Below are 15,661 nucleotides of genomic sequence, written 5' to 3' on the forward strand. Positions count from 1 at the left end.
AAGAAGCTAAAAACGTGATTTTTCGTACTATCAGGGCCCATAATCCAGGAAGTTACGGTCTGATATGTGCAAATAGTGAAAGGGACTCAGATCTTCAGGATATAAACATATATTTTAAGTTTCATTAAAATCTGATAAAAATTGTGACTTCTAGAGGGTTCACAACCTTGGTATTACATACTTTTATACTATTTGCGTACAAGTACAAGGAGCGGCCATTTTGTTAGGCAGTTTTAATTTCATTTTCATGAAATTCGAACGCAACCATCATTAGGATGTAAAGGCGATATATTTAAATATAGTTGAATTAGGATATAAACACTATTTGGAATTGAGAGATTGTTTATTTAAGTGTCCTTTAGTGTCCTTTTTGTTTTAGAATAAGGAATAAATATTCTAGACTAGAATATCTGACATCTACATAATCTGCCTCCATGCATACACATTGATTATCTGATTACATACAGTCTTCTATTCTATTTAACACAGATGTTGTTTTGTGAATACTCGAAAACAACAAGAAATGTCATTATGTTCTGGCCAATTTCTCGTAATAATCTTACATAACATGATACATGTTCATTTTTTGTACAAAACAAATACTTCACTTCCAACAGAATTATTTTTAGTCAACCATTTGCTTAGAAAGAAAACAATGTTGTTAGGAAAACTTGACAGCCTTTGATCTGTTTGACTTTGAAATAGTTTTTATAATTAATTTCATTTGTAAATCGAATTGCCTACTCCCAGTTAAGGCTACCCATATTGTGTAATTTAGGTTGTTGAACCTCAAATGAAACATCTTTCGATACTGGCACAGTAGAAGAATAACAGAAAATAAAGCTGTTTGCATGAAGTAGAAAAATTGTTGTGAAAAAAATCTAAACCAATAATTATTTTGGTGCTGACTTTTTAAAACATAAAAAATTTCACAAGATGAAAAAAGAGATAGAACTGAATTCTGAATTTCATTTGGATTCCAGGACTGCAACAGGTCTAAAAGCCACAGAGAGCAATTCTTGAATTATTTTTTTCTATTATGGATAAATAAAAATATATATGTGACTTGATTGATAGGCTCTATAATAAAAACCACTACAGAGCTCGCTCTAAAATCCTTGTACGGTAAACAAATTCTGTAGTGCAAGTTTTAAAAAAGATAGGTTGCCAGGCAACGAAACATACGCCCACAGCTACTATATCATCCGAGCAGTCAACAAGAGTTGTCACATATTTTTACTTTTTTCAGTAATGGAACATTTATAATACATTAAAATCTGATTAAGAGTAACAACTCATTAAGTATTTATCAGAAAACCATTAGAATTTGTTTGGTTTTTATAAAGTTCTGCCCCATGCTAACGTTTAGTATACAAAACTTTTAACATCATGGATTTAGCTGTTCACGTCATAAAGATTCTTTGAAAACCAATATACTTGTTTGTCTCAAGACCTTAATCACTGTGTATAAATTTAAAATCAATTGATATTAACTTTAGCCTCTAGAGCGTCCACAAGATTTTTCAAAGTGATCAAGGGCCATAACTCTGGCAAAAATTATCGGAAATCGCTGAAAATCACTAGGCTTCCCCGTCTCATGGTCTTCAATACTGTATATAAATTTAAAGTCAATCGGATATTAACTTTAGCCTCTAGAGCGTCCACAAGATTTTTCAAAGTGATTTTATCGGAAATTGCTGAAAATCAATAGGCTTCTTCGTCTCATGACCTTAGACAATGTGTATAAATTTAAAGTCAATCCGATATTAACTTTAGCCTCTAGAGCGTCCACACGATTTTTCAAAGTGATCAAGGGCCATAACTCTGGTAGTAATTATCGGAAATCGCTGAAAATCAATAGACAATGTGTATAAATTTAAAGTCAATCCGATATTAACTTTAGCCTCTAGAGCGTCCACAAGATTTTTCAACGTGATCAAGGGCCATAACTCTGGTAGTAATTATCGGAAATCGCTGAAAATCAATAGGCTTTTTCGTCTCATGACCTTATACACTGTGTATAAATTTAAAGTCAATCGGATATTAACTTTGACCTCTAGAGCGTCCACAACATTTTTGAAGTGACCATGGCCATAACTCTGCCAGTAATTATCAAAAATCGTTGAAAATCAATAGGCTTCTTTGTCTCATGACCTTAAACACTGTGTATAAATTTAAAGTTAATCGAATATTAACTTTGACCCCTAGAGCGTCCACAAGATTTTTTGAAGTGATCAAGGGCCATAACTCTGACAGTAATTATCGAAAATCGCTGAAGATCAATAGGCTTCTTCTTCTTATGACCCTAAACACTGTGTATAAATTTAAAGTCAATTGGATGTTAACTTTAGACTATAGAGCGTCCACAAGCAATTGTGGAGGTCGGCCGGACGGACAGACGGACGGACCGGGGCGACAACAATATACTACCACATTTCAATGTGGGCGTATATTAAAAAGGAGGCGATGGTGGCTCAGTGAGTAAGATGTTGGTTAGCAAACCTGGAGGTCCTGTGTTTTATCCCTGCGTTGCATTGGCTGAGAAAGTTCACCTTGATTTGCCGGTGTGGTTCCCCCTTGTCAAAGGTTCCATGTACACATTGGCGTAAACGTAAAAAATCCTTTGGCAGTTGGAATTTGATAGTGTAGGCCATAATGCCTCTGTCCGGGCAAAATTTTCCTTATAGCATACTGTATGGCGTACGCCCGTCTTCATTAGCCTAGACGGCCCAGAAAAGTAGAATGTTAATCTCCATTTTAAAATAAAACCACTATGAACTACGTCCCAAGCTAAATCCCAGGAAACTCTCACTGGGATCGAACCCCGGAACTCCTGGTTAGTAAGTCAGCACCTTACTCACTGAGTCACTGATACTTCCTTACATCTCAATGAACCATCCCACCAGCTCTAACCAGCATCATGTTCATAAGCTTTCAAAAATTGGAAATCACATGGGGGAATAACTCATTATCAAAAAACTTTGAAATTCAACAAGGTCCAAATAAACCATCCCACCAAGGCAAGCTTTTAAATAATTGTAGAGAGAACTTTGTTCTGTATCCCATTCACAAGCCTTTTCACTAGAAAAATGTGTTAGATAGTTACAATGCAAACATGTTTTTAAAAATCCTATCAAAGACCCTGACCCATTTGAACTTAACCCTGGGAAAAAAACCTGTGATGTGCAAATGAAGATACTGAATTTTGATGGGTAATTTTCTAATAATCCAATGAACAATCCATTCAAATTCATAAAAAAATCTGTAAAGACCTCTAGTGGGCAAAGAGACATAGGTAACAACTATATACATGCACTTTGAATAAAAGCATATAACAAAATACCATAAAGAAGGTGTAAGATTGGAGACATAATCAACAATCACATTTTTTTTTTCAACCTTCAGCTATGTAGATTGTTAACAAGAATAAAAGATGTGATTACAAAAGAAAACAAACACTGTGATCACTGAAACTATTTAATTCAAAAATGAAATCCATGTAGGTACCGGTATATGATTTGTATCAGTCTATTTAAAACTATACTATCCAAGTGTGGAATACATCTAATAAGGTGTAAGAATAAGACTTGGTGATAAACCTTTTATTGACCACAGATTTAATTATTTATACACTATAGACAACATAACAAGCTCTCTCTCTCTCTGCTACCAGTATACTCATACAGAAAAATGTTCATTAAAATCAACCCCTTGTCACACAATGACCACATCCCAAACCACAATTATCGAATAATGAGAAAGAGAGAAATAAAAAATCAATCAGACATCAGGAAACGTCAAGACATCCAATCTCAAAGTGTCATTAAAATCTTTTCTCTTGGCTAGACTTACAATAGTACTTGTAACCTGCTCTATGATAACATACACCTATACAGTGTATAGTATACACCCTACAGGATTCCATTCTACAAAATTACTTATCAACATATGTCATAATATTAGTCCAACTATACAAAATTTTGGTGTTCCTTACAAAAAAACTCTGACAGACATAGATGTACGTGATATTAGTAAAAAGCAGTACAACCAAACAAAATGGACTGATGTCCAAGCATCAAGCATGCCAAGTTTCATGTCGATCATACTTGATTAAGCAGGGATGTAGACTTTTTTCAAAGAGCGTTGCACAAAGAAGAAGCCTTATCCACTTTGGGAGGCAAAAATGGAAGTGTGTGGAAAAATTTAGATAGCCACACGTTTTCCAGTCATTCCAGAAAGTGGTCCAATATAGCCTTATTTATGTGGCTTTGGAAACCAAAATCTCACTCGGTGCCCACCTGAATTCCAGATTTAGGGGGAAAGGGGACAGAAATGAAATGGCCAAAGAAAATCCTGTTTAAATTCCTGGGCGCTGCAGATGTCGGAGCTGATCACTAGCGAGAGCTGAAGTGGCAAGGCACCATCGGGGGATATGTGAGTTGAGCGGTAAAAGAGTTTTCCTGTTGATGTTCCGGCCTGTAAGTATTTCACTAGCCTTATTTATGTGGCTTTGTTACCCAAATCCCATGATGTACCCACCTGAACTCCAAATGTTGTGGGAGAGGGAGCAGAAATGAAATGGAAGAACAAATTCCATTTCAAGTTATCAGCCCAAGGGGTATGTGGGGATCTCCCCCAGAAAATTCATGAAAATCAGACGGCCGCAAAAACATTTTCCAGGTAGTTCAGCCTGTGAATATAGCAACCTAAAAGCCCATCTGAACTCCAAGCAATCAGACTGTTGTTGTTACATTCACAATGACACCAGAAATTTCACAGATTAAATAAATGATGATGATGGCTGTAAAACTTGTCATGCTTAGAGCAGGTTAGCACAATGCACGTCAGTTTAAGACCCCAAAAACATGGGATTTGGGGCAATTTATTTGCCCAGTAGAAGGCAAAAGGGGTTTTCCCCAATAAATATTACATTAATTATTTTTTCACTTTAACCATCTGCCCCCCAAAATTATCTATGGCTGGGACCCCATTCCAGGTCAAAAAGTCTTTAGATCACCATATGAACAGGCAAAAAATGCCATAATGTTAAGTCCTATTCATTCATTAATCACGTGCAGTTAGAAGTTGCAATTAATAATCCAGCAAGTTTTAATGAATCAAAGACTACAGCAGCCCTTTACTGTGAAGGGCAATCGAATAGGCAAGTATCTGTAACCTCTGGGGTAGGAAAATTATCATTCAAAAGGTAAATGTAGATAGAAAGAGATGGATGGAGTTTAACATCAATTCAACACAAACAACATACATGTATGGTGCAGTTTTATTTCAATAATTTGCTTTCGTGTAGGGGTCTATCACTGTGTAAGGAAACCAGAGAATAATCAGGAGATTTAGCCAGGTGACCATACTCCTTGTCACCTACAAGTGTGTTCTAAAGTGCACACATTAGAAAATTTAGACATCAAACCCCCCCAATAGTTTTTTGAAGTTCATATATAATTCAGTAGGATGTTAAACCCTATTTCATTTCATATATAATTAGTCTATGGTGATGTTAGAGGCTGGACAGTAATCAAACTAACACAGCTGACCAGTTGATTAAAGTCGCTGTAGAGGTCACTAGTCAGTCCATCGCCAATAATCTTATAAGATATTGGAACAACCATCAGGTCTTCTCCAATTATCCTTTCCAAGATGCTTGCTATCAAATCAATTGATGTAGTAAAATGGACATAGTATTCAAAACGATATTTATCCATGCTTGGATCAGATCAGACTGTCCTTTATTTATTCATTTATAATAAAGTAGTTCATATTCAGTTATAATCACAATTTGTAAGAATCTATTCAGATAATTTTATACTATCTTCTTAAAAGATATCTATTTCCCCAATAATTCCTACTTTTCATGTAGGCAAGAATCGATTATAATTTTTGACGCTCTAGTTCAGCCCAATTAATTGCCCTCCAGGTAAAATCAACCCCAACATGTTTGAAACTTTATATATACAAATGTGAAAGGAAATATCTGCCCCGTTGATCAATGAAAAGGTACGTTTTAAACTTTTGTGAAATGTGAGAAAATTGAAAATGGATATCTGGTTGGTGAAAAATCAGTTAAACAAACTCGACTAGTCTGGGATTGATCTCGCCGAAATAAAAAACGATCTACTAAAATTTGTAATTTCAAGATTAGTCAATACAAAAGACCTCTTGTAGCAAAGTCAGCGAAATGCCAAAGTCTAAAATGTCGATTTTATTTGTGGTTAAGAATCAATGGCACTTATTTTTTTCTTTGGAAGTTCAATCTGTACCTTGTAAAGATTGATTAAACGTTCATTTAAATCAAGGTTACACATTATTGAAGGAAATTCACTCCACTTGTTCCTTAACCCTGAGGGGGTGTTTTCCTTAATAATTTTCATGTTCTTACACAAAACCTATGTCTTTATGGTACAATGTATTTCAATTATATTTTCTCCAGATTTTCTCCGACTGATATCAAACTTTTTCTGTACTTGTCATTGTAAAAAAGTATCATATCCGACTATTGTTCATGTTATACTACACTTAAAAAAAATCATTCATATGTCATTTATACCCAATATATATATTACACATACGTATATATTATATAAAAAACACAATTTAATATAAAGCTAGAGAAATAATAAACTTGAACACAAAATCAACAAAAAGAAAACAATTTAAACTAAAGAACTCAAAATTAATTTATTCAAAATAAAACTTTACAACATGTAGCAACATACAAAATAAAAAGATAATCACAAAAATCTAACATGCTTTTAATAATGCCATTATTAAAGAAAATATAACAATTTTTATAACACTGAATAATTTGACATCAATATGTTACTCACCCTTCTGGTGAAGTTCCTTATTAATGTTGTTTATAACAGAGGCGAACCTCTGTTGATTGTAAGCTAAACACTCCATTCTATATATTTAAACTGGACTCAACGACCACATTAATAGTCGTATGGTTCTTTCGTGACAGAATTAACATTTGCACTTTTTTCTAAATCCAGAAGTCAAAATTTGCAGTGTTTGTAATTTCAACATTGTTACTCTATTAGATTGTGATGATAAACAATTCTTATTAATACCAACTCGGCTAACACACCAAATTATTTCTATCAATCGATCACAATGCTACAATCATCAAACTTTTCTGGTATCTTTGCACATAACAACCTTTAATTTGGCACTGAACATCGTACTTGGCCTGGCTGATCTTCCAAGCTGTAAAAAATCACAAAAGTAATGGGTTTAACAAATATCGGCTTCTACATTTTCATGGAACCAGAACTAACTTCTGTTTTTAACTCGGTGAATGATTAATCATGCAGCCATGATCCTAGCAGATGACATCTCCAATACAACCTTCCAGTCCTAACTTGCGATCAGCTGTCTGAAAATGTATATATTACATATGTACATGCTCAATACATCATATTTGTTTGACTATAAAAACAGGAAGGAATGCTCTATTTCATGTACATTTGTTAATGAGATAGTAATTTCTAGTAAGAGATAATTGCAGCTATGTGACATGCTCACCTCAGAAACCATTTAGACAATCAATATGGCCATCCTACTTAATTCTTAATCCGTAATACTTCAGATACATTATTTTCTTTGATGTACATCACGCTTCTGGTAGGAAAAGACCAAAAATAGAAAAATATCTTTGATCGATAAATCTCTGTTATTCCATACCTTTTTATCATGTGATTACTTACTCTAGTTGATTAAATGTATGTGTTATATACTTTTGTCAAATATCATGTCAGATTTTTCTGTTTAAAACACTGACTTTAATGTAACCCTGTGTGACTTTGATATACATGTTGAAGAAGATTTGACATTTATACTGGAGTTATTCTCACGGGATAGTTAAACGACTTTCACAATCAAATGTCTGTCAATCATGTCGCATGCACTACAGTTGTACATTATTTACAAATTTGCATATATATTGCATGATATATATATCATAAAAGTAGCATTCAGACCTAAAAGGATCAACACATGTCATTTCGGGACTAACATATGATACATGTAGGTCTTTATTTCAAAACTTCGCTCACATGCAGGGGTTCTTTTGGGCCATGGGCGGAAATTGTTGAACTAGAAAAAGCACAAGTGGGATCAAAACTGCAAGAATTGTTCCTACACCTTTTATGATGAATAGCAAGATTTGTAATAAATTATGGTAAAAACACAAGATTCCAACCTTCATACAAGTGAAACCATGTGCCATGTAGTTGAGAATAGCTTTTGTATGAAGGTTGAAATACATGCACTGTGTATTTTTAATTGAAGAGATTTGAGCTGTAAAATCCATATTAGTAAAATTTCAACTTTTAAATTTCATTCAAAACTGATTCTTGTTGATAGGCTTTCATATAGTGGTATATCATCATCAAGTATTATTTTGTGGAGAGATATTCTAAATCAATTCTAATTCACAGAAAATAAAATTTAAATCAGTCTGTCAATTTTCTGGATTTTATCAGCTTTCCTGTCTTCTTTTCAGAAGGAATTCTTACATCAGTTTATAAGTTGTATTTTTGTGATAATGTCACTTTTGTTGATTATGTGAACTGTGCATAATCTTCCTGAAACATACTTTAAACTTGGTGTCACTTGTTTCTAGTTACATGGATATGTTGACTTTATATCCAATTTTGATCTCAATTTTTTTTTTTAAAGTCGTCTGAGGAGTCAACAAGGGTTGTCACATATTTTTTCTTTTGTCAGAAATGAAAACATTTACAACACACTCATATCTGATTTTGAGTAACAACCTACTTGGTTTCTAGCATCAGCATACAAAACATTTAATATCAATTGCCATAATCATCGGAAATCGTTGAAAATTGATAGGCTTCTTCGTCTCATGACCTAAAACACTGTATAAATATAAATTCAATCGGATCTTAACTTTAGCCTCTAAAGCGTCCACAAGATTTTTCAAAGTCATCAAGGGCAATAACTCTGCAGTAATTATCTGAAATCGTTGAAAATCAATAGGATTTTTCGTCTCATAACCTTAAACACTGTGTATAAATTTAAAGTCATTCGAATATTAACTTTAGCGTCTAGAATTTTATCAAAATGAAATGAAATGGGGTTTAACGTCCCACTGTTCTGCTCCTAACCTGGGCTAATGAAGACGGGCATACGCCATACAGTGTGCTATGAGGGAAATTTTGCCCGGGCAGCGGCGCTACAGCCTACTCTTATATCAAATTCCAACAGCCAAGGGATCTTTTACGTGCACGCCAATGTGAGAATTTTATCAATGTGGGTGTATAACTAGAATAAAGCTATATTAAACATTTGATTGAAAACTTGTTTACTAGCTTTAGATTATATAACCCTACAAGGAAAGACATACTCAGATTTACATAGGTATTTTTGTATTGATAAATATATTATTGATAGGACTATGAGTCACAAGGTTATAATTTTTGATAAAGAAATGCTTGCATTTCTCCAAAACAACCTAACAAAAATTTGAACTATTAAATATAATTTTTAATATTATGTAAATGAACAATCTATTTATAATTAGGTCTTATGTGGTTGCGACCTGGATATATTGCAATGCTGGTCTACCTTAAAGGCTCAATACCACTCTTGTTGTAACTGAATAATATGTCCCAATCTTTATTCTGGTCAACAAATTGTACTATTTTAGAATATTTTAATTAATTGATGATACAAATTTCATCTTAACACACCTTATTTAAAAAATTTGAAAAATTCAACATAATGGTTTGAAACGTCTAACGTAAACCTTTTCAAATGAAACCTCGATTTAAAAATATTTTTGAACCCTCTGGACAAGTAAAATAGGATGTAATGGATAATTTACACAACAGGTAGAACACTTAAACATTTAGTACTTAGAGATATTATTTATTTTCTGGAGCTTTCAAGCCAGCAAGAGTGTTATTGTCCCTTTAACATAAAATTCAACTACTTCTGTTATTCTCTCTGAAGTCAGATTTGAGCCACTGTGATTGACTAAGACCATTATTGCCAAAGGAAAAGCAGAGCGTCCACAAGATATTTCAAAGTGTTCAAGGGCCATAACTCTGGTAGTAATTATCGGAAATCAGTGAAAATCAATAGGCTTTTTGGTCTCATGACCTTAAACACCGTGTATAAATATAAAGTCAATCGGATATTAACTTTACTTTAGCCTCTAGAGCGTCCACAAGATATTTCAAAGTGATCAAGGGCCATAACTCTGGCAGTATTTATTGGAAATCGTTGAAAATCAATAAGCTTCTGCGTCTCATGACTTTAAACACTATGTATAAATTTAAAGTCAATCGTGCACAAGCAATTGTGGACGCCGGACGGGGGCCACGACAATATACGACCACCCCATTTCAATGTGGGCGTATAAAAATAAACAAACATCTCTGAACCCATGAATGTAGTTTGTTCCATTGTCTTTCTTTTTATCTCGTTTTTCCTGTTTGCATGTATATTTTTATTGACTTTTGGTCTAGAATTGAAAACTGATGGTATGAATTGACATTTTCTGTAAGGTTTTGGTGAATATTCCTGGCTAAGAGGCAGAAGGATAACTGAGATATGTAAGGCAGATCATTACATGTTTACTATTATAAATACTACTTCAAATTTGTGTATCTCAAAATTTTGACGGTCAACCACGTACAAGACCTGGCCAGATGTTGCTCCACCTGTGGTAAAAAGTGAGCTGGGCAAAGAGACAAGAATTAACAACTTACATTTATATAATTTTCCATTTAAAAACCAAGTAATATCCTTCTGTTACCTAATAGAAATACTGGCACTTCACTGGAAGCCAGAGTTCCGTATTTATTTTATGCAGAAATTAAAGGTATGGGAACAGGAGGGCAGACGGATTTAAAACCATTTTACACCAACAGTAATTTACTGACTATATCTAGTCAATAACAACCGAACAATATCACACCCATTTCCCTAAAGATATTATTTTAGGCGTAAAATATATAACTCGCCATTCATCATGCTACAAGTACACCCTATTTATCATCTGTATATAGCTCGTCATCATTTATAGTATTCATGTATCTTCATATAATCAGTACTTGACATCCACCATGATTAAAACAATAGTAAAAGGTTGCAACAAACCAGTGGTGAATATCTTTTAACCATGAAATGGTGCTAGTATTGATTTGGTGTCTGGGAGAGTTGAATTGGCAATCCATTTGTAGATGTATAGACTCGGGTCACTGTAATCATCTCATCACTTCAATCCAATTTAATAATATTTACCAAGATGGACAGTCTGTGTCGAACCCCTTCCCCGGAGAGGAGCCTCCATCTTGAGAGAACTTAATGGTAAATCGATACCACGAAAGCATTATATGACCATTTCCATTATCTCGAGCTCAATTATTACTGGTCAAAACAATCAGCCGGAAGAGAAATTTCCTGTATCCAGGAAAAATAAAACTAATTTATGGTCTGCAAGGTGTTTCAATAACAGTCCAATAAGCTGTCACTGTAGAGAACTGTATTATACAACATGTTAAACACATTAATACAACATATTAAACTACATTCTTGTACAGTGTGCTTAATTTTAAGTTGATATTTACATTTTATTTTTAAAATAAGGGAAACCAATTTTTTCAAAAAATCCTTTCTACGTGTATGTCATTTGAATGATAGCGCATTATCTATTTTATCTTTCTTTTTATACACATCTAAATTAATAGAAATGTATAAAAATATTCTCCTATATTATATGTAGCTTTCCATATTTGTACAACATTTCTGGAAATAAAAACTTCAAAAGGTACATGTGTTTGATGTGTTCATCACCTATAATGATGTCAATCTATTAAAAAGATTTGATATGATCTTATTAATATGTTATATTACAAACAATAATTTTGTACTTGAAAACGATAAGAGAATACTTGTCGAAACATTGTGCTGTATGTGTATAAACCAGTGAATATTTTCCATATAAATTGTGTTGTGTTTTTTTTAAACAATAATTTGTTGCAGATAAGTAACAATAAAGCCAGAGCTTACAGTCAAACCTCCCATAGCAAGGAAAATCCTCACATCTCTCACATTGCCAACAATATGACTTGATCATCCAAATCCCACGCCCTCATGCATGATTAACAAGCAGAAGACAAAACTACCATTAAACAGACCAATTTCTTCAGTAGTTCCAATAATCCTAAGATATGCTATGCTATAGATACATGTACAAACCTCTGGGATGATATGGAGAGAGAGAGAGAAATGGGGTTTAACGTCCACTTGACACAAACTAGGTCATTTCGGGACAAACATATGGTTTAATTTTATTTCAATAATTCGCTTGCGCGTAGGGGTCTTTTAGCAGTGGGAGGAAACCGGAGGACCCAGAGAAAATCCACGAGGTTGGACAGGCGACCCTACTCTTGTCACGTACAACCGGGGATTCGAAACCACGCCAGTTGACTCAATGACAGGCCGTATGATACAGCACGCACGTGCTAACCATTCGGCCACCCAACCCCTGGGATGAAATGGATTTCAACATCAATCTGCTTTGGCCTTTAAAAGGAGCTGTTCCAAGTTAGATGATGTTGTTGTCATCCATGGTTTTTGACTGTTGTTATTATTTGTCAAAAAATATAATTACCCTACACATTTGTTACTGTACTTGCTTGAAAACGTTGAGAGAATACTCTTCGAAATACTCTGCCTAGATTAACAATTGTTCTTCAACAAGTATGTGTTATAGTTTATTGCTCTATAGTTACAATGTGCAAATGTCTCTAAAGGATTATTAAATGTATGCCAAGTTTAAAATCCTGTCTTGAACTATATTGGGCATACCAAGTGATGGTAAATAGAAGTGGTCTATGCAATTATATAAATGTAGACATGTTTCAAGACTTTAAAGACTCCTGGCAATACTTGAATCTGTTTAATATCCTAGTCACAATTTCATATTCACCAACAACAAAACTTAGTTGACCTTAAGCAGGCCTAAGTGGACATTTATACAGAATGTCATTATAGACAGACATGTTAACAGTTCCCTATACTCAACACTCACTAAATAATCAGGCAGTATTTACCAGAATGTATCCTCACTTTTGTTATTGAATGAGCTAGTGCATCTTTACGTACATGCATATTTTATCATCACAGGCCAAGTATAATACATGTATTTACCCAATTTTGAAAGTTTACATCCCCAATCTTTTGACCAAGGTTACCCATTTTATAACAGCAAACGTATTCATTTATTTATAGTCTAAAAAATAGCATAGCCTAAGCATACTGTACGTTTCTGAATAAAAATGCCCAGGGCAAAGAATTTGAAGAAATCTAAACAGCTTTCTCTCCCTAAAACAAACATTTAAAATTTTGTTGCTATTCACAAAGAATTAAAGTGAATGTCATAGCTTTTTCAAACAATGTGGGACCTAGCAATGACGTGGATGACATGGTGATGGCCGATCAACCACTCAACATATTGCCAATGCTGAGGGCAACTCTCATTTGAGGGTTGAGCACATTATCGCCAACGAGTTAGGAATGACAAAAGTTTCTGCAAGATGGGTGCCAAAACTCTTGACTGTGGATCAGAAACGTGTCAGATTCCTGACGTCCCATAATAATCTGTGCCATATTGAAGCAGATCCTAATAAATTATTGGTCAGATTTGTAACCATGGATGAGACACATTTCCAAAAATGAAAAAGGAACTAGCCATAATCACACTGGCTTGAAATACATAACACTTTTATATGTTCACTTTATGTGCTCTTTAATTAAAAAGAGAGAAAGAGAGAGAAATGGGGTTTAACGTCCACTCGACGCAAACTAGGTCATTTCGGGACTAACACATGGTTTTAATTTTATTGCAATAATTCGCTTGCGCGTAGGGGTCTTTAGCAGTGGGAGGAAACCGGAGAAAACCCACGAGGCTGGACAGGCGACCCTACTCCTTGCCATGTACAACCGGGGATTCGAAACCAAGCCAGTTGACTCAATGACAAGACTTTATGGTACAACGCGCACGTGCTAACCTTTCAGCCACCAACCCCCCCTCTTTAATTAAAAGCAAGGAAAATGTGACGAAACCTATATGTTTCTCTATATTTCCCTGCATGAAATTACTCTCAATAGATGAAAAAAAATATTTACAATGTCATTATTACGGAGAAAAGTAGAACCAATTTTGTACAACACTGTTGGGAATTTTTCATCTTTTACTAAAACTATATGTAATTTAGATGTGTAAGCATGAGAAACAATAACAGAATGAATTAAATAACAAAGGATGTATTTCTAAACTTGGCTGACCTAATTAAGAAAGAAAATATTAATACCAGAGTCAACAGAAATTATTTTGACATTACCATACATCTTTCATATAAAATCATGATGTCATATTGTACATGACTTCACATTTCTAACTGCAGTTGATATTATTTATTACCTATAGTTTAAAGGCATTACAATGGAATAACAAAGTATGCCTTAAAAGCAGTATATACTGCTATCACTGTATACTAACAAGACATATGGCTGTAGATAGTGTGGAGAAATAAAATACACTTGTCACAAGACTGTTTCAATTACTTAAAATTAGAATTTAAAATCATGCAATATTTATCTAAGTTACCTCTCGTCTCATTATAAAAAATTGTACAGACAACTTTATCAACACATTAAATCCATTATAGCTCTTCTTAGTTTCATTCTCACAGTCTCTTTCTTTGAAAATATCCAATGAACTTTGTTTCATCTAAATTTAGCTGTCCTATATATTCACGTTATTTCTAAATGTTAAATCTGTCTGTTAAATCACAAATTTCCTATTAAGAATAGTTGAACTGCAGGAATGAATGTAATGCCTGCTAGCACTAGACATATTAGATCCACTAGGCCAGTAGTAGGGGATGACTAATCCTGCACAATAACAGAGTTCTGGCTGTGGGATAAAACAGTCATGTCAGACTAACATTGTCATACATACCAGGACCAATAGTCTATGAATGAATCTCATCCACAAGTCTTGGTTTGTATCAAGGATCTACAGCCATCTCTGATCAGGCACTCATCCTCTATGATTATTTATCAATAAAATAATAATCAATAATAGGAGCATCTTATTCCACCTGACCCTTTTAGATTCAATCAATGTTTTATTACTAATCAACTTCTTATGAACTCTTATTCTATTCTATTGTAACCTACGACACGATGTACGTTACATGTAGTATTAACCTGTCAATATAAACCATCAATCAATATTCACATAATAATAAGTCAATCAACATACATGATTGATGTCAAATATTTTCAGTTTTAAATAAATTATAAGCTTACATACTTTGGGAAGCCGCTAAGCAAAAATGTCTAATAGCTGTACTATAGGCCCAATTTAAACAATATTTAGTGATAAACTCAATACCAATATCTTTATCAACTACATGTACTGCATTTATATTCATTAAAAGTTCCCTTTTTGGATTTTTATGTAATTCGAGCCAGATTTGCACAAAATTAATCAAAACTACTTTTTCTAATTTTCTGAACTTGAGTCAATCAGTTCTTTCCATGAATAATCTTGTGGATATATTTGAGAGAAATTTATTATCTTTGATAGGAAATTTAAGTTTGA

General features: G+C 33.8%; 1 protein-coding gene across 3 annotated transcripts in view; it reads right to left on the reverse strand.

Annotated features, from left to right (window-relative positions):
* LOC126819251 (dystrobrevin beta) overlaps positions 1-15,661 on the reverse strand; it is a 79,742-nt gene that overhangs the window by 61,859 nt on the left and 2,222 nt on the right. The window contains exons 1-3 of one of the 3 annotated variants that reach the window (XM_056100128.1): positions 11,146-11,578; positions 7,543-7,638; positions 6,843-7,224 (exon numbers count right to left, since the gene is read on the reverse strand). The exons of 1 other annotated variant lie outside the window; for it this stretch is intronic. In XM_056100128.1, coding sequence (XP_055956103.1) covers positions 6,843-6,918 — 76 coding nt within the window. In that variant the 5' untranslated portion in view covers positions 6,919-7,224; positions 7,543-7,638; positions 11,146-11,578. Of the gene's footprint in view, positions 1-6,842; positions 7,225-7,542; positions 7,639-11,145; positions 11,579-14,659; positions 14,955-15,661 lie in introns of those variants that run through there. One more of the 3 variants, XM_050547188.1, reaches the window with a different exon arrangement.

Source organism: Patella vulgata, chromosome 4, assembly GCF_932274485.2.
Source record: "Patella vulgata chromosome 4, xgPatVulg1.2, whole genome shotgun sequence".
Classification (NCBI taxonomy): Eukaryota; Metazoa; Mollusca; class Gastropoda; family Patellidae; genus Patella; species Patella vulgata.